The 22,708-nt window shown below is 46.7% G+C and overlaps 3 protein-coding genes across 3 annotated transcripts; 2 read left to right on the top strand and 1 right to left on the bottom strand.

The window, feature by feature from the left end:
• Positions 1 to 1,608: 1,608 nt before the first annotated feature.
• On the bottom strand, positions 1,609 to 7,252 carry eIF3h (eukaryotic translation initiation factor 3 subunit h). The gene is made up of 2 exons (XM_037418376.2): positions 6,279 to 7,252; positions 1,609 to 2,802 (listed from the first exon to the last, which is right to left on the bottom strand). The coding sequence occupies exons 1-2, from the start codon at positions 7,143 to 7,145 to the stop codon at positions 2,524 to 2,526; spliced, it is 1,146 nt and encodes a 381-aa protein (XP_037274273.2). The 5' UTR covers positions 7,146 to 7,252; the 3' UTR covers positions 1,609 to 2,523.
• Positions 7,253 to 7,336: 84 nt separating this feature from the next.
• Positions 7,337 to 8,168, top strand: LOC142765746 (uncharacterized). Its single transcript, XM_075867291.1, has 2 exons — positions 7,337 to 7,901; positions 8,067 to 8,168. The coding sequence occupies exons 1-2, from the start codon at positions 7,758 to 7,760 to the stop codon at positions 8,166 to 8,168; spliced, it is 246 nt and encodes an 81-aa protein (XP_075723406.1). The 5' UTR covers positions 7,337 to 7,757.
• On the top strand, positions 8,067 to 19,934 carry LOC119166978 (coiled-coil domain-containing protein 32). The gene is made up of 4 exons (XM_075867290.1): positions 8,067 to 8,173; positions 8,369 to 8,511; positions 13,140 to 13,336; positions 19,542 to 19,934. Exons 2-4 carry the CDS (start codon positions 8,382 to 8,384, stop codon positions 19,704 to 19,706), a joined length of 492 nt encoding a protein of 163 aa, XP_075723405.1. The 5' UTR covers positions 8,067 to 8,173; positions 8,369 to 8,381; the 3' UTR covers positions 19,707 to 19,934.
• The last annotated feature ends 2,774 nt before the right edge of the window (positions 19,935 to 22,708 follow it).

The raw sequence follows: 22,708 nt of genomic DNA, 5'->3' as shown, positions 1-22,708 counted from the left end.
TATTCTACCACAGAGCCACGCCAGTACTTGGAACTCTTTTCCAAACTGGCCTTAGGTAGGCTTGATGTAGGGAAAGGAATCCGTTAATACGACTAATAAAGCATCAAAACATCAAAAGACCAACCAGGCATCACACAATACAAATTGAGTAACAAGAGGGTCGTGAAATGCTCCAACCCATTACAAGAGCTTATCCACGATCACTTACTAACTGTGGCGCATGCCCACTTCAGCCATAATACTTCATTGTTGTCAACCACTACATAAAGAAATTGCACAAAATTCCTTGCAAGTGTGTAAGTGGATACCATGCTTCTCCGAAGAATGACGATAGCAGAGTAAATGCTGGCCTACTCTCTCTAAGCGATTCTTTGGCTAAAGGAAGAAAAAAAGATTCTAAAGATTTTTTGGCTATTATTCCTGCTAAAGGAAGAAAAAAGTGCCGCCCAGCCCACTGCCCAAAAGTAATGATTATGGCGAAGTGGGTACCCAGCAAGTGTACTTGTTGCAGTTACCCAACAAATCTTAAAAGGCTCCGAAAGGCCAGTCTTCCAGCTTTTGCTGAGACAGTGCTGCAATTTTTTAATGACTGTTTGCCGATTTGAGAATAGCGAGTTACTGTAACTGGTGTGATGTGTCCGCACAGCGCTTTATAGAGTTAGAATCGCAAGACAGAATCACATCTGCATGTTCGCGATTTTTTATTTAATTTTTTCCTTTGATCATGTTGGCTGCTGCTTCAAATTAGTAGCAAATGCGGCGCCACTATGTTGCAGCACGCCACAAGGGGCAGCGCTACACAATGCGGGGCATCACCTCAGAGATTGTGCACTATAGCTTCACTAAGAAGTCAGCCAATACGTGCTGCACCTGCCAACTGCATAGCAGACAATACCATAGAGACAGCAATTCGTAGCCGTTATTTTTCACAAAGCTGCAAGCTAAACGATTCGTAGGGGCGGCTGGCACGTTTGTGGGAGCTTGCGATTTCGGATCGGCAGAGCATTTGGACCATGCTTAGAAAACGATCAAGCCTGTGCGGAACATACAGCACAGCCGCAGCGAAAGCTGGAAGAGCGAGGGGCCTTAACAGAACTTGCCGTCCTCTCTTGGGGCAACTGGCACAGCTATGATTGTAAAGTATCCACTACACCATAAATAATAAATCCGAAAGGCAATGAAATACCTACCATGCCACTGTTCATTATTCTGCGGAGGAGAGAGGTACCCATGGTGCACTTTCTGGAAACTGTGTCCAACGAAAAATTACGGCTAAGCCATTTGTAATGCACGAAAAGCTTTGAACGACTTGTTCAGTATGCATTTTGAGACAACTGGTGTTATTCGACTCTTATACCACGCTACATTAATTTGTTAATTTCTAGCAGGCATAATACCAGCATAGGGACTCTGCAAAGTTTCAAGGCAGTGGAATGCCCGACTGCAATGCAGATCACCTGGGCTCAAATATAGTTCAAACGCTGCCTCTCTTTTTACCAATTGTGAGCTGCTGTTGTGCAACGTGTCGCAGAGGCCCGTCTGAGCGAATCAATGCAAGAGCATTGCAATTACTGTTGACGAATTCTTGAATAAAAGAGGAGACAAGACTTCATTAGAAAAAAAGATGATCCTTTATTCCTAGAGGTCGCTTGCGGAAGAACGTCGAAGTGCGAATACTGGCATGACCGTCTGCTGCAACGCGCCGTGGAAGTGACAACAAAATGGCGGTCAGGACAACTTTTCACAACTTCCGCGCAGTTATCTAAATAACTTTTGCACGCGGTGTCCGCGCGAGGATGCGCACACCATTACGAGGCAGTGAGAACTTTATGGGCAGGAGTTGGGATTTGGCGAAACCAATCAGGGATAGACAAATTTAGGTACTGTAGTCAACATGCAGATGTTCGTGAACAAGCATGCAAACAACATGAAAAATTTTTAGAAAGTTGTGCAGGCTATTACCAAGGAGATACAGCGGTATCACTAAAGCAAATGCGAACGCAAAAACAAACCACATGCAAAAGATCAAGATAACAGGAATAATAAATAAGTTGTGCAGGGAGAGCGACAGAGTGTCAAAGAAACGCAGACGAAGACTGAAAAATGGTGCTTGCAGCATGTTGGAGGTTTTAACAGATCTTGTAGAAAGGGGAATGGTTCAAAGATAAGAAAGGAATACAGAGCTCAGATAGAAATTAGGTAGCAAAGGTTTGGTTCCTTTCAGCTTTCAAAAGCAAGAGAGTTTGAACTAAATTACCCTACTCGATCAACAAGATTAGACGGGAGGGGGAACGAGGGACAAAAAGTTCCGAGCCAATAGCGAGCCACTGAAGCCGACCTTCCACGTTTTTCGCATGCCCTTACATTACGACACGGCATGTGTTTACCTGGCAACTTCGACTAAATAGGGAGAATGATTTTCGAAGAAAAGAAATCTCGGCGCGATAAACCCCTAGGACCAATTTCCGAGGACCGCGCTTTACGACGCGCGACCCCCCCTTCCTTCCTTTCACTAGCGCGACCTTACGGGAGCATTCCCGCTGGCTTCCCCTCCAGCTGCAGCGCCTCGGCCATAAACAGCTTGCCCAGGTTCTGGGTGGCGAACTGGGACACCTGCTGGCAGTACGAGTTGACTTGGCCGCAGTGGAGCACCGACTCTAGACGCGACGGCGTCGGGATGGGCTTGAACAGCTTGTTGATGTCCTCCTCGGGCAGCGGGGGTTCGCCCTTCTGGGCGCGCGCACTGTTCTCCTGGGCTCGCTTCAGGAGGTATTGTTGCTTCTGCTGCTGCTGGCGCATCACCTGGCCGGGAGAGAGAAAGAGCTATGGTAAGGGAACTCGGCCACTGCGATTTCGAAATGCCAGTTAGCCGAGGTTCTTGCCTAGGAAGGCAAGCGTTACTGCAGTAGTATTACCGCAAACTCGGGACAGAGTGCGAAGACATTAAAATCAAAGTATGGTGGTAAACTTTAGCTTTACACGAAAGGCCACTCTAATTTAACAGAGATAAGGATCAGTGCATGTGCAGTTACATTGAGGCTCTGGCCATAAAGATTAGCACAGCTCTTCCTCTAGTGCGTGGAAACCAAATAGTAAACTTGTACATTTTGAGACATGCATAGCTGTTTCACATGCCCTCTCTGGCATCTTTCACACATGTACAGAAAATGATCTTATGTCTATGCCTACATTGTGCATAGCTCTAATCTATGTGCAGTTTTCGTGGTTTTAATGTGTCAGTCACTGGACTGAAATTTGAATGAAGGAAATGTCTTTATGCAATGTGCCCAATCAGCAGCTGTCTGACACGATCATATCGACTTGATATACATAGTTGTCTAGCATTTGAAATGAGGCATTGCTTTCCAGTGGAAAGAACTTGTGCAGCACTTGACTGCGTGAAGCGCAGGTGCACTTGACTATCCATACAGTAGATACACCAATGGCACTACAGCTGAACTTGGCTTCTTGTCACTGAAGAAGCACACCAGAGCTATCTCTTGGGTATGCAGGCTATGTGGCACGTTTTCATAATGTTACCACATATGTAACTTCGGTATGTGCACATGTGTAGTGGGGAACAGGGTGGTGGCAGAAGAAGAGGACGTTCGGTTGGTGGCAAGAGCTCGCTGGTGCGCGTTCACTGCTGAATACCACCCAGTCGACCCTTACGTTGGCTGTGAATAAACCTCTCTCGTAGACTTAACAGAGTGGTGGAGGTGCTGGGTAACGCCAGAACGGTTATATCTCGGAGATCGGTCGTACCTTGGCGGCTGCCGGTAGTTGCAATACCTGGCAATGTGGCCATCGAAGCCACAGTTGTAGCGGACTGGTAGAGGATGCCCGCCAAACCAATGCCGAGACCGCTCAGCTGTGAAGGGTCGGTGACGAGCTTGCCGAGCGGGGGCTGCCCACCTCTGTGCGGTGGGGCCGTGACGAAGGCGTTGGCCATAGTGCTGGTCGGCCGCGAATGAGTCGCGACGTGGCCACGGAGTTCCAGTTTCGCTGTAACACATACCGATGGCGACAAAGGAGTTAATGGTGCCGCCATGTAGTAGGGTGTGGATTGGTAGGTGGACGAGAAATGGTTTCGTCAACCCCACCACCTTGTCGCTGCAGCTCTTCACACACTATTGCCCAATAGTAGCAGCAAGGTCGGTGGGCGGGCTCACGTCGACGCTAGCGACCGTTGTCACATTTGCCAGCCTACCAAATTTTGGGGCAATGCGATGAGTCTTCAGTTTTTCAAACGTGCGGCAGTGATGTTGGACGTCGGAGACAGGGGCGAGGTCATCCCTGCCTATCAGAAAATTGTAAACGTCTTCCGCTATGCCTTTCAAAAGTGTCCGACCCTATCTTCTTCAGACATCTGCGGGTTTATAATCTTGCAAAGCTTAAGAACGTCCTTTATATAAGCAGTGCACGTTTCTCCAGGAGTCTGAGCTCTTCCAGCCAGAGTCCGCTCCGCGCTTTTCTTCTTTGAGTCGGAGTCGCCAAAACACTTCTTCAGTTCTTGAGCAAAAAGAGCCCATGTTGTCAAGGACTCTTCCTGGTTTTCATACCACATCAGGGCAGTGTCCGTGAGAAACAGCGCTACGTTATCCAGCTGATCAATAGAGTTCCAGTGGTTGTACCGGCTCACCCTTTTGTAGTGCGTTAGCCACACGTCCACATCTCCTGCCATTCCCGCGAACGGGCGGGGTTCCATGTAGTAATGCCTAGGTGTAGCCAGCGTAGACCTGCGCGAAGTCGAGGCAGTTGATTCCTGACCTTCGCTCTCGGCCACGACGGTTGTTGTCTGTGGCAGACCGGCAAAACGACGGCTCCGGTGAACTACGAACAGCTGTGGCTACGTGGTACGTCGACGTGCCGTACCCAGCACTTCCTCGAGACACTGTTTGACTCGCCCAGTGGGCTTCGTCTGTGTGGAGGGAAATGTTACCACATATGTAATTTAGGTATGTGCACCTGTGTAGCGGGGAACAAGGTGGTGGCAGAAAAAGAGGACGTTCGGTTGGTGGCAAGAGCTCGCTGGTGCACGTTTACTACTGTATACTGTCCAGTCGACCATTACATCGGCTCTGAATGAACCTCTTTTGTAGACGTAATACAATGTTTGTTGTTAGCGTCATGTGTGACGAAGCATTTAACTCTCAAGCCGATAAGATCATTAAAAACGGGCCGACCATTGGTTTGCAGGCGCACCCAAACGTATTAAAGCGAGCAACCGCCTTGCTTCAAAACACTCGTTGCCTTAGTGTTGAGACTACTCGATTTACGTTTATGCAGTTCGAAACACAAGATTAAGCGTGGCGCAAATCTGATGGCCGATGCACGTGGAGTCCTAGATGCGCTTACAGCCATGTGCAAGCATGTATAGAAGGGGGATGCCAAGACAGCACGAACGCCGACTAAAAACTATGATATCGCTAACCGGAGGTTCACCACTTAATCTTTGTTCACATAGCCGACAGTGTGTGTAACTGTGCGCTTGAATTTCAAGAATGCACTTTTTTTTTTTACAAGCGCGGGAATGTTTGTCATGTCTTTGTCTTCTCATGCGTCAATGTTTGCATGTCACGACTTTAACGTGAATACGTAAGAAATACCTCAAACTTACACTCGCAATGTACTATCGTGAGCAATACGAGCTCAAACACGCGAGTGCGTGGAGAATAGCTTCGTACCCTACATCGACCGATTTGTAGCGGCCTACATCGGCCACCTATAACATCGGCCTACATCGACCGATTCGTAGCGGCCGCTTTCAGATACAAAGTGGAAAGGGCGGCGCACTTCGCCTTGCCGTTGACACTTCCGCCTCGACATTGTTGCTGCAAAATGCAGCTTATAGCATGTCTTTAGCTGCTAGTGGTGACATGACCCGACATCAACGCTTACAGCCACAACCAATCAGGGTGTACAGATACAAAGTTATCGGCTGTGACGTAGCCTGCCGTGATGCACAGGCCACGTTTTTATGGCATCTAGGTGGTGGTGTTCGCCGAACATTTTGATGCGCACCTTTCGCTTTTGTTTTTGGTGCCTTTTCTTTCAGTGTTATCTTTGCTAGCGGCCGACGGCACGCAATCAGCTGCCGTTTCACATCAACAATTGTGCGGGAGTGCCAAAAATCAGCGGGAAAAGCGCCATCCTCTCTTTCTAATGATTCGGCAGCGCCATCCACAGTACTACCCAGCGCAGCCGGCGTCCGGCCATGACGTCGTATGCCACGTGACCTGGAAATGAATGGGGGGGGGGGGGAAGGAGTTACATACCTGGCGCTGGTAGTTGATGAACTTGTTTGTCTCCTGGTTCAGTGCGTCAACGCACATCATCATAGCCTGCAGGTTCTTTTCGAAAACGAACGCCGTGCTCATGTCCAGCAGCTGCTTGCCCACGTCGACGGGAGTGGTGTCGCTCAGTTCGCAGAGCAGGATGTTGACGAGGTGAGAGTTGCGTATCACCACGGGAATCTCCTCGAACATGTTCTCGAAGGAGCACCGAGCGTTCCTGAACTGCTCGGAGCTGAAGTCGTTGCTGGCCAGCAGCTTCATGGCCGGCTGGCTGAGGCGGAACGCGCGCAAGGAAAGGAATCCCTTGGTGGTACGGATCGGGTCGTATATCAGCACCACGGACTCGGTGATGTTGGTCTGGTAGCCGAACTGGGACTCCAGAAGGGTCCGGTTCGAGTAGCTACCGAAGTTCGAGCTCTGGTACCAGCCGACGTGCAGGTGGTCGACGTTGACGTGCCGCATCTGGCGCATCATCTCCATCTGGTACTCCATGTCGTCCACCTCTTCTTCCTCCGCATGGCGAGGCGGGATCGGGAAGCAGTTGGTGATCTCGACGAAGTTCGAGTTGATCAGGCCCAGAAGTACGCCCTGGGCGACGTCCAGGAGGCCTCCGGCCTCTTCGCTGCAGTGCTTGATGATCTTGAGCACCACCAGGCCGTCCACTTGGACGTAATCGACGGCAGATTCCGTCTCGGCGGTGTGCCGCCTGTCTCTGCTCGACGCCATCTTGACAGCGAAAGGGCCTGATCCGTCGGTTCGACGCCACGCGTCGCGTCGGTCGTTCTCGGGCGTGCGGCGTGCGTGGTGCATTTTGAGAAGAAGAGACTGTTCGGAGAGTTTGTCCGGCATTGTGGACGATGTGCAGAGGAGCAGGCGCTACGAACAAATCTTTCATTGCAGAAGCATTCCGCGATATATATGCATTCTGTGACGCATGCGCAGCGAACGCGAATAACAACCGCCCGATGAACGTGATAAGTTAAATCACAGCATGTTGTGTCAGGAGACTATAACTCATTTGTACAGCACGGCTTTGTGCGACATTTTCGCGGTTAATTCTTGCACATGCGTGCCTAATGTGCGAAAATCGATCGGCGTTTTCGCACAGTTGCTTGAAATGTTTGTGAAAAAAAAAAATTCCGCTCCTCTGAATCTCTTCTAAGTGAAGGCTACAACTCTCAAAGACTACGTTTTGGGGGCATGAAAAAAGAAGGAGATTTGAAAACGTCATACACTTATATTTGTAATTTCGACGCATAGTTTGGATGGTTTTGACTCGCAAGGCTCGGCAAAAAAGCGCCAATCGCATCGCTATTTCATTCATCCATGGCCGCGCCCATAAAAGTTGTTGTTTTACAGCACGGTATTACAGTGTTTAGAAATATACTGTAGTTGTATATCCAGTTCACAATCGCGAAGCTTGAAGAAAAAGCGGCGAGCGCATCGCTATTTCATTCTCCCATGGCCGCGCCCATGGAATCTTCACCGGGGCAAAACTCCAAGCATGATTACTCCAAGAAGTCGTCGCCCGAGGACAACGTTGTTGATCCGGTTGAAGAGATGTTGAAGAAGACTGGTTGTATTGATCTTCATTACGCTGTTCAGGTTAGAAACGCGAGCGTAGTGTTCGTTTTCTTCAGTTAACATTCAGCGTAGTAGCGGTCACGCCTGTCGTTTTCTTTCATTATCGAGCGCGTTTCGAGTCGGTTACTTATTCTACGTATAGCTAAAACTTGTTGGATAGTTAAGTACAGCGTGCGTCTTTTGCAGGAGTGCATGGCTGAACATCGAGACTGGCGCAAGTGTCAAGAGGCGGTTCGTAATTTTCAAATGTGCATAGAACGTAACGCGAAGAAAACTGGAAGCCAATAGCTGGTGAGTGTGTTCGATAACATCCGTGAACGTGCGTGAAAGTGGCGTGTTTGCTCCTTCTCGAACAGCCACATGTGTGGCCTGCGAGAGTTGTGGCGTACCGATCCGCGAGGCCTCGCAAAGCGAGCACTAGTGAACGTCAGCACTGGCAGATGGCGCAACCAGTTTCATTTCTTTTCATTCACTTCCGGTGTGCGGGTTTCGTTTGGGAGCATGGCGTCAGCATCGGAAGCGTGGGGCTCTGCAAGTAGCGCTGCTGTCAACAGTTCTGACCAAAAATTCGAGGACAACTTCAGTCCAGCGAGAGCCATACCGGACACTGAGCACTACGTGGCCGCCCTAGGTAGGAGAAACGCCTCGGACCGTTTAAAAACTTGCGCAGACCGTCGAGATCATGGATTGACGCTGTGACTCGCCGATTGAGCCTTATAACATGATACATGAGTGGTTCCGATTGATCAGAAGGTGAAATCACTTCAACGAAATTCTTTTCGGTTGCAGTTCTGACAATATGTATTAGTGATACAGGCATTCCTATCTCTCGCGCGTCCCGCAGACATGTTCGCGTTAAAAATGGTGGGAGGCGATACACTACTACCGCCTACATTGTGTATATAATAACAATATCGCTTAGTCTGATTCTAGACCTACATTTGACAGAATTCATAGCTTTGTGAATCCAGGTACGGAGCTTTTCACGAGGTTTGCTTAAAACTGTGAATGCTTTTCCGACTTTGTCAAGCAAAACTAGTTTCTTGAAGCGTTGGTGGTCTTTGTGAGCAGCCTAACAAATCGTGCACGGAGCCAAAAGAGTGTTCACGTTCTCTGTCCGTGTGTTTGTGCGGGTTATCGACACTCTACAAAATGGGGACCGATTAGTCATAATAGACTATCGGTAATGTCGGAATTTCGATGTTACAGTGAGAGCGGGAAACGGCGCCACGCAAGAACCGGGCTGAGTACTGCACATGTTCTAGAGTTTCATTATAGCTCGTAAAACTCTGTGATGTGACGCTGGTCACCATGGGAGCTGCAACCCATGCAGCTTGGGCCAGCATGGGCATGCTGGGTAACAGACGGATTCGCCTACGCCTCGTTCTCTCAGATCTGTGTAGCCTTCTGCCACTTTATCACAAAATGTAGTTTAGCAGTCCAACTGCATCATGTTCACACCTTTGGGCTGGCCATTTCAAATCGGCTCACAATGTTCACAATGAACCGTGCTATTATCTCGAAGAAAAACCAAAACACAATAAACAAAGGCACAAGTGGCGAGTTTGAAGCCATAAGCATGAGAACTAGCCAAATCTATTTACTACCATGGTTCCCATGGTGACTGAATAATCAGAGCAACACCATTCACTGTATTAAATATTGTAGGAAAAGCAGTGGTACATATGACTTCACACTAACATAAAGGAAAGAAGTGCAAATTTAGGGGCTTGTTTTTTTTTTTTTTGTTAGGTGCAGTAATAATGTGAACTAATAGACAGTGAATCCAAGGAAAGTATAGGGGATACTATTAGAAGTAATTGTATTGGAAAAGTAAAGAAAGAAAAGTTGACAAATGATGGCAAGTTATCTGTTTGTCTTATACTTTTCTTGGCATTAGTGTGTTAGTTCTAGATCATCATCATCATCATCAGCCTTACTACGTCCACTGCAGGACAAAGGCCTCTCCCATGTTCCGCCAGTTAACCCCGTCCTGTGCTTGCTGCTGCCAATTTATACCCGCAAACTTCTTAATCTCATCTGCCCACCTAACCTTCTGTCTCCCCCTAACCCGCTTCCCTTCTCTGGGAATCCAGTTAGTTACCCTTAATGACCAGCGGTTATCCTGTCTACGCGCTACATGCCCGGCCCACGTCCATTTCCTCTTCTTTATTTCAACTATGATATCCTTAACCCCCGTTTGTCCCCTAATCCACTCTGCTCTCTTCTTGTCTCTTAAGGTTACACCTATCATTTTTCTTTCCATTGCTCGCTGCGTCGTCCTCAATTTAAGCTGAACCCTCTTTGTAAGTCGCCAGGTTTCTGCTCCGTAGCTAAGTACTGGCAAGATACAGCTGTTATATACCTTCCTCTTGAGGGATAGTGGCAATCTACCTGTCATTATTTGAGTGTGCTTGCCAAATGTGCTCCACCCCATTCTTATTCTTCTAGTTACTTCAATCTTGTGGTTCGGCTCTGCGGTTATTACCTGCTCTAAGTAGACATAGTCTTTTACAACTTCAAGTGCACTATTACCTATCTCGAAGCGCTGCTCTTTTCTGAGGTTGTTGTACATTACTTTCGTTTTCTGCAGATTCATTTTAAGACCCACCTTTCTGCTCTCCTTGTCTAACTCCGTAATCATGAGTTGCAATTCGTCCCCTGAGTTACTCAGCAATGCAATGTCATCAACGAAGTGCAGGTTACTAAGGTACTCTCCATTAACTATTATCCCTAACTGTTCCCATTCTAGGCATCTGAAAACCTCCTGTATGCACGCGGTAAATAGCATTGGGGAGATGGTGTCCCCCTGCCTTACACCCTTCTTGATTGGTATTCTCTTGCTTTCTTTATGAAGCACTATGGTAGCAGTTGATCCCCTGTAGATTTCTTCCAGAATGTTTATATATACTTCATCTACGCCCTGATTCCGCAGTGTCTGCATGAGGGCTGATATTTCTACTGAATCAAACGCCTTCTCGTAATCTATGAATGCTATGTATAGTGGTTGGTTATACTCTGAGCATTTCTCTATTACCTGGTTGATAGTATGAATGTGGTCGATTGTTGAGTAGCCTGTTCGAAATCCTGCTTGTTCCTTTGGTTGATTGAATTCTAATGTTTTCTTTACTCTGTTAGCAATTACCTTTGTAAATAGCTTGTATACTACAGAGAGCAAGCTGATCGGCCTGTAATTCTTCAAGTCCTTGTCATCTCCTTTCTTATGTATTAAGATGATGTTAGCGTTCTTCCAAGACTCTGGTACTCTTCCTGTCAGGAGACACCACGTAAACAGGGTGGCTAGTTTTTCTAACACAATCTGTCCTCCACCTTTCAGCAGATCTGATGTTACCTGATCCTCACCAGCAGCTTTGCCTCTTTGCATGCTCTCCAAAGCTTTTCTGACTTCTTCTATCATTACTGGTGGGGTGTCATCTGGGTTACTGCTAGTTCTTATAGTATTAAGGTCGTGGTTGTCTCCGCTACTGTACAGATCTCTGTAAAACTCTTCCGCTATTTTAACTATCCTATCCATATTGGTAGTTATTTTGCCTTCTTTGTCCCTTAGTGCATACATCTGACTTTTGCCTATCCCAAGTTTCCTCTTCACTGCTTTGACGCTTCCTCCGTTTTTCAGAGCGTGTTCAATTCTCTCCATGTTATACCTTCTTACATCGCATACCTCACATCTATTAATCAACTTCGAAAGCTCTGCCAGTTCTATTTTGTCTGTTGTACTTGACACTTTCATGATTTGACGCTTCTTAATTAGGTTCTTCGTTTCCTGGGAAAGCTTGCCAGTGTCCTGTCTAACTACACTGCCTTCAACTTCCACTGCACACTCCGTAATAATACTCGTCAGATTATCATTCATTGTATCTACGCTAAGGTTGGTTTCCTCACTAAGAGCCGAGTACCTGTTCTGCAGCGACACTCTGAATTCCTGTACTTTCCCTCTCAGTGCTAGCTCATTGATTGGCTTCTTGCGTATCAGTTTCTGTCGTTCTTTCTTCAAGTCTAGGCGAATTCGAGACCGTATCATTCTATGGTCACTGCATCGTACCTTGCCAACCGCTTCCACATCCTGCACGATTCCTGGGTGTACACTCATTATAAAGTCTATTTCGTTCTTATTTTCGCCATTAGGGCTCCTCCATGTCCACTTGCGGTTTTCTCGTTTTCGGTAGAAGGTGTTCAAAATCCGTAAATTATTGCGTTCTGCGAATTCTACTAGTAGCTCTCCTCTGGCGTTTCTAGTGCCGATGCCATAATCTCCTACTGCTTGGTCTCCAGCCTGCTTCTTCCCTACTTTTGCATTAAAGTCACCCATCACTATAGTATACTGTGTTTTTACCTTATTCATTGCCGATTCCATGTCTTCCTAGAAGCTTTCAACTGAAGCGTCATCATGGCTGGATGTAGGCGCGTAAGCCTGTACTATCTTCATCTTGTATCTTTTATTCAGTTTAATTACGATACCTACCACCCTTTCATTAATGCTATAGTATTCCTTTATGTTGCCAGCTATGTTTCTGTCAATTAGGAACCCCACTCCCAGTTCTCTTCTGTCTGCCAAGCCCCGATAGCAAAGGACGTGCCCATTCTGTAGCACCGTATAGGCCTCATCTGTCCTCCTAACCTCACTGAGCCCTATTATATCCCATTTAACACCCTCTAGCTCCTCGAATAGTACAACTAGACTTCCCTCACTAGATAAGGTTCTAGCGTTAAACGTTGCCAAGTTCAGGTTCCAATGGCGGCCTGTCCGGATCCAGAGATTCTTAGCACCCCCTGCTGCGTTGCAGATCTGACCGCCGCCGTGGTCAGTTGCTTCGCAGCTGCTGGGGACTGAGGGCCGTGAGTTATTTGACGTAAGCATGTGGGAGGTAGTAGCCAGATACTGCACCAGGGTGGCCAATCCTTCTCTGGTGAGGGAGTGCATTCCCGGTGGTGGTTACCGGTGAGGCCGCACCCCAGGCCTCTTAATGCAGTTCCATCAACACGCGGATTTTTTTTTTTTTTTGTCCGGTTGGGAACTGCGCGGCACCGGGATTTGAACCACGGACCTCTTCTAGATCTAGATCTAGTTCTAGATCAAGCTAAGCTATATTTAGAAAGCAGCATGTAAGCCACTGCTTCGATGAACATATGGGTCAAGTTTGTCTCGTTTGGTTGTCTTGAATTGAACGTATTTCAACGAAAATCTAATGTGCACTTGTATATTTCATGTGCTAATTTTGTGTTGCATCTGTTTGACAGAGTCCCGGCTGGCCAGACTGAAAGGTCGGAACCGAGACGTGACGGCTCGAGAGATGCTCGCCGTGCTAGGAGAAGCACGGCACGACCACACGGGTCGTCTCATCTCGTCTGACCCAGTGCCATCCGCACCAGAAGTCCCCACCTCCTACTTGCTGAGCGACGACAGCGATGCTCCCATCCATGCGACATATCTTGAGGTGAAGAGCTGGAAGCCTTTATTACTGGCACGGCAAATGAGTGACATCCCTGTTTCTTTTCCAAACACTTCAGGCAGAGCAATTGCTTCTGGCTTTCTGAATATTCACAAGACATCTAAGATACAAAATTATGAAGTTTATGGTTCTGGTTCAAGTTGACTGTTATATTGGATACACATGATATTGTAGCGTAGTTTTCTGGTCGCTACTTGGTCGCCGCCGGAGAGATGACACGTACACACAGCAGATCCATAGAGTTGCTCCTAAACCGATTTATTTGGCTTTGTGTTCATAATAGACGTCATACACACTTGTGCGCTGCATAACTCTAACAACTCGGAGCAGCACCCGCTGCAACCTGCTCTCGTGGCGTCTCCGGTGCGACTCTCTCTCGGCTCCCCTCGAAGCGTCCCGAAGCGACCCCGGAGACAAACAAAAAAGGACCACTCAGCAGTATCTGTTCACCACACCCAATCGGGTGGCACGAATTCAAACAGGTACAGCCAATAGCGGGCGGTCTCCAGAGAGTTTAAACTCGATGACCGGCGTCCGCCTAAACACACAATGACCTAAACTAAAGTAAAAACATACAACAAGTTACCGCGACGTCCGTTAGGCTTCCACCGTACAGCCCACCCCGCATACCTTCAGGCGCCGTGGATGCAAGGCCGTCTGCGGTCCCCTAAATGGGAAACAGACCCTCGCTGGAAGGAAGATAACGCGCTCGTACAACAAAGCCGGTGAGCCACTCAAGGACACCACCGCAAACCCTGCTCCTGGGCAGACCCGCGACATTGGAATGAGCCAATAGTTGAAAGAAAATAGCTACATCTATATCTACGCGACAATATATAATCTTAAGCTTTCTTTAAGATAGGGGCTACTTAACTCTCGGAATATGATAAAGATGAATTGAATGAATTCATTTAAAGAGCAGATGAGTTCGTTGTGAGCAGCTGGAATCGTTGCGGTGCCTGGTTGAGCAGATCTCATCCTCCGGCTTTTGGCTGCAAGGCTTCTGATATGTTCTTTGGAAATGCAACGGAACACGAAGTCGTCTGTAGAAAACACCTGAGAACACTAGCACTGTGGTGCAAACGCTGCTAGATGGCACCCAAGTCGGCAATTAGCCAAGAGATATGGCGGATGAGTCGAGAGAAAGGCTTTGAGGTGGTGGAAATAAACAGAGAGGTGCATAGGTGGGGGGGTTTTCAACGAGACAGAATTCACTTCGATGGGCGGCTAGGTCATGAGGTGGGTTGGCGACTTGCAGGACGCGCAGTAGCTTTTTTGGGGGGCAAGCGAGCCCTTCGGGGTGCAGGATAGCTAGTAACGAGGAAAACAACCAGGGAGACTCTTCGACAGGTGGTATGGACAGATAAGATTCCAAAGTGGCACCAATATCTAAGATGTGTAGAGTCCGGGGCATAAATAGACGTAGCCACGAGCGCCGAGCCAATTCAGACATAGGGTATATTAACATGCAGGGTGGTAGGAACCGGCAGAAGTGGGAAGAGATAGAAGAACAGCTAAGGGAAGAAAGGCTGATGGTATACGGTTTTGTAGAAACACATCTCAGGGACATGGAACAACGTCCGAACAATCCGGACTACGCGTGGGAATATTGTAATAGAACAGAAGGCAGCAGAAAGGGGGGTGGTATTGGGGCATTCATTCATAAAAGTACAGACTGGCAAAGGGTCAAGCAGGAGTGCAAGGAACATTTATGGCTAAAAGGGAAAGTGGCAGTTCAAATGACACTCCTTGGTTTCGTGTACTTGTGGACGGGAGCAAAGGCCAGAGAGGAAAACCAGGCAATGGTAGAGTGTATATCAAAGGACATTCAGGAGTTAGGAAGAGAGTGCGAGATAATTATACTAGGAGACATGAATGTGCACATAGAAGATATAGATGGGTATACCGACCCGACAGGCAAAATGATCATGGATATGTGTGAAAGGCAAATAACATGGGAGGTAGGAAGGCTTCAGTCGACGATAGATTATGCACTGGTATCACATAGGATGTGTGATAAGCTCAGGGGAATGCACATAGATGAAGGTGGCCCCAGAAGTCTGGGTAGCGATCACAAACGTATCAAGCTAAGTTTTGGAAGAGCAGTGAAAGTGGGAAGGAGACAAGATGAGCAACTACAGGAAAATTTTTATCCAGAAAGGCAAATTGAAATAGCCACTAAACAAATTGAGAAAGTAATCACGGAGGATAATAAGACAGTGTGGACATACACGCATCTAATTAGACTCTTTGAGCTAGAGCTTGCTAAGACGCGTGACAAGTCACCCCGGAAAAGAAGACACAAACCCAAAAGTTGGTGGGATGAGGAAGTTAAGAGAGCCATAGCAAAACGTCAGGAAGCCTCTAGGGAACACAGACATGCTAAGCAGCGGGGTGAACCGACAGATGATGTTGAAAGAAAATGGGCAACCTTTCTAAGCTGTAGAAGGGATGCATCCCTTCTGATCAATGAAAAGATTAGAAGGAAGGGAGCTCAGTGGCTGGCAGAAGTACATAAAAAAGATAAAAAGGCAGCTGCGAAATTTTGGAACCATCTAAACTCCCTAAGAAATGAGACGAGCCTAGAGCAGAGTTTTATAACTACAGCCCAAGGTGCCAGGCTAGAAGGGGACGAAGCTATTAAATATATAAGAACAAGGGTGACAGAAAAATTTCAATAAAGAAGTACTTTATGCACCACAATAGACAAGGATGAATCAAGTGGTGCAATGGCTCCATTTTCACAACAAGAGTGGGAAAGGGCTGAGAAAAGGGTTCCTAGTAGTACATCAACAGGCCCAGATGGCATTCCAATTAGGCTGATAAAGACATTAGGTCCGAAGTCTAAGCAGGCTTTGAGAGAGGCAGTGAGCACAATAACAATCGATGGTGAAGTTCCCGATGGATGGAAACTTAGCAGGATGAGCATGATCTATAAAGGAAAGGGGGACAAAGCTGACATGAACAACTACCGTCCTATAACAGTGACATCAGTGGTCTACAGGCTGGCGATGCAGATTATAAAGGAAAGACTGCAGGCGTGGATAGAGGATGAGGGGGTGCTGGGGGAACTGCAGAATGGGTTTCGGAAACACAGGAGGTTGGAAGACAATCTGTTCTCACTGACGCAGTGCATCGAAATAGCAGAAAAAGAACACAGGCCCCTGTGGCTAGCATTTTTTGATATCAAGGGAGCATACGATAGCGTGGTTCAAGAGGAATTGTGGGGAATACTAGACACACTAGGCGTGGAACTTGTCACTAATCTTTTAAAGGGTATCTATAAAGGTAACAAGGTAGTTATAAAGTGGAAAAAACAGGTATCCAAGCCTGCAGAGGTAAAACGGGGGCTTAGGCAGGGGTGCCCCCTGTCACCCTTATTATTCATGATGTACCTACAAGGACTAGAGGCCAAATTAGAGGGAAGTGGACTGGGCTTCAACCTCTCTTTAGTCAAACAAGGAAACCTTATTGATCAGGCACTATCAGCATTAATGTACGCAGATGATATAGTACTAATGGCCAACAACAAGGAAGATTTGCAGAGATTGATGGACATCTGCGGTAATGAGGGAGATAGGTTAGATTTTAGATTCAGTAAGGAAAAATCAGCAGTCATGATTTTCAATGACAACGAAGGTAGTGAGCTTAGAATACAGGAGGTCACGCTAGAGATAACAGATAAATACAAATATCTGGGCGTGTGTATAAGCAATGGGACCGAGTACCTGAGGGAACACGAAATATACGTGACGACTAAAGGTAACAGGAATGCAGCAGTGATGAAAAATAGGGCACTGTGGAATTACAATAGGTATGATGTTGTGAGAGGAATATGGAAAGGGGTCATGGTTTCTGGGCTGACGTTCGGCAATGCGGTCTTGTGCATGAGATCAGAAGTTCAAGCAAAATTAGAAATTAAGCAACGTGGAATAGGTAGGCTTGCTTTAGGAGCTCACGGGAATACACCAAATCAAGGAGTACAAGGTGATACGGGATGGACATCATTTGAGGGCAGGGAAGCTAGCAGCAAGATAAAATTTGAGAAGCGATTGAGAGAAATGGGGGAAGAGCGTTGGGCTAGGAAGGTTTTCAGCTACTTGTACATGAAGAATGTCGATACAAAATGGAGGAAGCGAACCAGGAAGTTGACTGGTAAATACTTAGAAAACAGCAGGTGGCCAAACCAAAAAGAACTATCGGTTCAAAAGAAAGTGAAGGAAACGGAGACTGACATGTGGAGAATGGGCATGATTAAGAAGTCCGCACTAGAGATCTATCGAACTTTTAAGCAGGAAATTGCCAAGGAAAGGATCTATGATAATACTCGAGGTAGTTCTCTACTGTTTGAGGCCAGGACGGGAGTACTGCGAACCAAGACATATCGGGCCAAATACGAAGGGGTAGACACAGTATGCAGTGCGTGTGGAGAGGAAGAAGAAACTGCCCAACACTTGATAATGTTCTGTAAAGGGCTTCACCCTATAGTTCAAGATGATGGCGCAGAGTTTTTCAAAGCACTGGGGTTTAGGGACCGGGAGGGCAAAATAGACTTTAAGCAAGTAGACTTAACTAGAAGGAGGTTATCTGATTGGTGGCTAAAGTCAAGGCACGAGTGAAAATTAAACTCTTCACTGCAAAGTACGAATCCTCAAACTCACTTTTTAAGGAAAAAAAAATAAATATAGTTTTTGGTTCATTAGGTATTACGGCTTGGTGGCGCTAGCCACCGCCCGATCTAAAGGGTACAGCCATATCCATCCATCCATCCATCCATCCAGGCTCTCCTCCAGTTTTCTTCAAGTGTTTTATTTAGTGAGTCTTGTGGGGTTAAGCTCGAATAGCATAATGTTCACATGTACATGCTGAAACAAAACTGCATTCTGGATATTTTACAACCACAGCAAGCGTGTAGCAGTATCAATACCTTGTTCAGGGGCATTTACATTTCTGATTACCTTTAATTTATAAAAACTGGAGTTGTGTGAATATTTGAAAATGTTAAATAACAAATCATATGCCATTTTATTCAATTTGATATGCAAATTAAGTAGTGAATATTTGAAATACCAAATATTTTTCAAATATCTGAAAACAATCAGCAGCGATGAAACATTCTCAAGGAAACGACACGTTCGAACAGCTAAGAGCAACTTTTCCTGTTTTTATTATCGTCTTACCCAGGTGCACGTTGTCGATGTACTTATGGGACTATCAACTGGATATCGATCGTTACATGAAAGAGTTTTTAAAGCTCCATTGTTGCTAAAGGGACAGTATCATTCATTCTTTGTCATCACCATGATATTCATACTGGTGAGAACCCATGCAGATTGCTTAATAATTATGGATCAAATTTCTGTAAAAGCCTTGGCAAGGCTCCACATAAAATACTGTAGCCACTACTATATTTCATCCTGTCAAAATATTTCGAAGGCTCCTGTTGCTGCCGTATGCGAGCTTGCCTCAGCTTAAATAGTTCTTTATACCATAAGGCCAGTAGCACATTTCTTTAACCTTACCGTAGAATGATCAGTCACTAACTAGTTGGCTAGAGGTAATGATAATGTTTCTTTGTGAGAGCTTGGGAATGTTTGTTTCAAATAAACTGTTGTAGAATTCTAGGGCTGTATTGAAAGTTACCACCAGTCTAGGGCTGCTTTGAATATGGCTGTCTTAAGCTTTGCAAACTATTGGAAAAATATTCTATTTGGATTTGATTTGGTGTTCTCACTATATTCGATTCCTATTCGACTCGGTTCTGAAGTTCTTATTTGCAAATTCCTATTATATCATCTGGGTGGTCCCACAGATTTAGACGTTCTCCGTACTATCACTGGCATGTAAGCATCGTAGTGGTCTCATTTTCAGTGCAACAGGTGTCGCTGAAGCAATGTAGCAGTCTTCTGCTAAAAATTGAGCAATTGATTTGTAGTCGTCAGACCAGAAATGTAATGATAGTTGAGGGCGTAAAACTTATTTTTGTAAGTTCGGAGTTCCTTGTTTCTTTCCTATATTGGTGGCCTTGGGGCTGTAAAAATTTTCAAGTTTGCAGGTTGATAGCCATAAGGCATCTCGATGTATTGATGCAGAGTTGGAAGTTTAACAGCCGTTGATGAAAATATTTTCAGCAAGGCCACCGAAAGCACAGTCTGCTGGTTTATATTCAGCAGTATAATTTTTCATGCAGAGACGGCTCTTTCCTGAGAGGCAGGCTTTGACGCAGGAAGAGCTCAGGCACCTCCTGGAAGCCGACTTCCTGGAAAAACAGGCACTGGCTGCTGCAGCCGCAACTGCCGGCGAAGCTCGAGACAGGGCGAGCATCTCCAGCGCCGATTCAGAGCCCAACCGGTGAATAATGCATTCGGTCTAGGCTTCAGGACCCCTGTGCAATGAATCCACGAATGTTCCTCCTGTACATTGTGGCCAGAAGCTGTCTTCCAACAATGGCATCCAGTGCTGTTGCACTTGTGTACAGCAGTGCCTGAAAAATCTGTTTCGTCATGTCAAATGGAAGGTTAGATGGCATCATCTAGTCTCCTGTTCATATGCTATTGCACTGAATAAATCTGTCTACACAGAGGCTTTAGTTCATATTGATTGCTTGCTGTATACACGTGCTAATAGTTCCAAATGGGTTTGAATCGGTGCACGAAGTGAACATGCTGCGGTGTCGTCATTCTGAAGCACTCTTCATGTGGAGTGTATAGAACACTGCACTTGGCTCACAGGTCAATTAATGATAACTGCAGTTAAGGATGAGACAACCTGCACTGGAGAAGCTTTGCGCATTTCATTCGGGCAATTCGTGCCTTGCTGTTGCTCTCGAGCAGTCAGCTTAGACATAACGGGATGTCTTCTATTGGATGCTTGTGGTGGCACGAGATACAGCAGTTTGCAGAATCTTGCAGTGCTGTGGCAAATTTTTCTGCTTGCTGCCCCTCACAATTATTTAATGTACATATATAATGAATAATACATACATAATACTGACACAATATTCTGCGCAAGTTTAGCCATTTTATTGGGCGAGCTCACTAAAAATGTTCAATCACTTGGTGGCTCAACTAATAAGGAATTGTGTTAACTTGTCGTAGCATTGCTTTTCAACTAATAACTACATTTGGGCTCTTAATAAAATGAATATGTTTGTTCGGTGAGGTGTTGGTAAGTGGTTTATGTCGTTGCATCTTTACAGACACGTTAGCGTTCACTGTGTTTTTCTGCTGTTGTTCTTTTTGTTATTATTTCACACATTCTGCGCAACGCTACAGCTTAAACAATCTATAACAGTGGATGAAGCACATTGTTTTCTGTGTATATCACGCCATATGCTGTTTAAATACCTCCAAGCGTTAAGCTGAAGCAATTCATATAAAAAATGGCCGATTCACTAAAGCTTGGAAAACACAATATGTGCTCGTAAGGCACAAAATGATTTGTGTCTTGGCGTCATTATGTCATGCAGCCTGAAGACGTTCTGTCACACATAAAGACGATTGCATCGCATCTTCATTGGTTACATTGTGTGTTTGAGTTAGCTTCTTTACCTTACTATTCTATGTATTTCTTTGTTTGGTGAAGAGGTCACAATAAAATGGCCTAAGTGGAAAGATAGGGAGCAACAAATAAATGTAAGTAAACAAAAAAAAGAGAAATTGCCTTTGGCTTCCGTGGTTTCTGTTGTTGCTACTTCAGTTGCATTCTTTGAGTGTGTGTGTGTGTGTGTTGCTGTTTTCGTTTTTGAATTGTTGATACCTCAAATTTCGCAGTTTGGGAGGGACGTAGTGAGAAAGCCACAATAACAGGAACAGAAGCAGGAAGAATAGTAGGCAGGTGTTCTTGTTTTCTTTTTTTTTCTCTCTTTTTACTCGCCTCCGTTCGGGAGCGCCTCCCATTCAAGAAACCCGTATCTTTACCAAGACGGCGAGCGGTTCCACAGGGGGGCGTCGGTGTTCTTGTAGTACAAGAAAATAAATGGTCACAAGACGATGTGCTGATAGACGGAGGGGTGTATATGGCGAGGCGGGCCAGGTAAGGCGGCGGGGGTGCTGCAGCATTGTTGCCGTCGTTCAGGTGTGTCGCCTTTCGTGAGGTCCCGTGCGGGGCTTCTAAAAAAAGTGAGCGCCTCGGCTGCGTAGTGTGGCGCCGCGGGGCGGCCGCTTTGTGAAGTAAACGGATGTGCGCAGACGAGGAGGGTGGGAAGGGGGTCTGTTTGGGCTGAAGGTTGCCGAGATTATGCTGGGTGGGGAGGAGATTTCAGCGCGGCCAACTCCACGTGAATTCAGTGAACGGGACCGGACACTCGCGCTGTACCAAGGGGCCGAGAAGGGCTTGGGCACCCAACAAAGCGCGCGGAAACCTGTTGTCACTACTGGGGAGAGTTCCGGTTAAACTTCTTCAATGTTCCGGATGGGAGCGTCGTGAAGCAGGAAAGCTAAAATAAACACACACAAAGTGGTTCTAAGAGAGAAAGGAAGAGAAAAGTGAGCCCCGTAACTGTCTGCTTCAGCGAGCGTCACCTCAACAGTAAACTCACAAGGGATGGGGGTGAGGAGGGATCAAAAAGATAGGAATAAAGGGGTAGAGAGAGAGAAAGAGGGATGAGGTAAGCCAGAGAGCGACGACATATCGAGGGGATAGGAGAGATAGGAAAGATGGAAACACGGTCACAGAAGTCCGAGGACGGGGCACCACTTGCGAGAGCTCTTGTCGGCGTCAGCAGATGGCGTAGAGCAAGTCCAGTCGGTCAGAGCTACACTGTTGTCGGAGGTCGGCTCGAGGAGATGACGTATAGGGCGAGCCCAGTCGGCCAGAGCTACGCTGACGTCGGAGATCGCGAGGGCACAACCTGTCGGCACGGAATCCAGCGAGCGAGTTCGCTCAAATAAACGCACACGCATGTATCTATGCTGATTCTAACTTACTGTCCCATCCAGGTTCACTTGGAAGTGAGGCAGTTTGGGCTAGTCGGTATGACACGACCATAGTAATAGCGCGAGAACAGAACGACTCGTCTCTTTGTCGTCCTTCTATTCTCGCGCTCTAACTATCGTCGTGTCGTTCACGCTCAGTTGCCGGCCCGCCAACAATCAATGTCCCAGTCAACACGAGCCGAGGTGGCCGCACGTGTGGAAGGCCAGCGCTTTCAAGCCCCTGGACGCCACGGTCAGGCAAGTGACGATCACGTGGTACAGAACGCCTGCGGGACAGGTTACGTCCGAGGCAGACGGAAGTGAAAAAATACCGCGCGGTATCCTACGAGGTTGACTTTCTCGGTGTTTGCAAACGGCACTATTGAAACTCGTGGCACGAACGTAGTATAGATTGCTACGGTGCAGAGTTATCGCGGAGCGA

This window comes from Rhipicephalus microplus, chromosome 6 (assembly GCF_043290135.1).
Source record: "Rhipicephalus microplus isolate Deutch F79 chromosome 6, USDA_Rmic, whole genome shotgun sequence".
Lineage (NCBI taxonomy): Eukaryota > Metazoa > Arthropoda > Arachnida > Ixodida > Ixodidae > Rhipicephalus > Rhipicephalus microplus.
The sequence above is the reverse complement of the archived record's forward strand: the minus strand, read 5'-3'. Positions and strand labels throughout refer to the sequence as shown.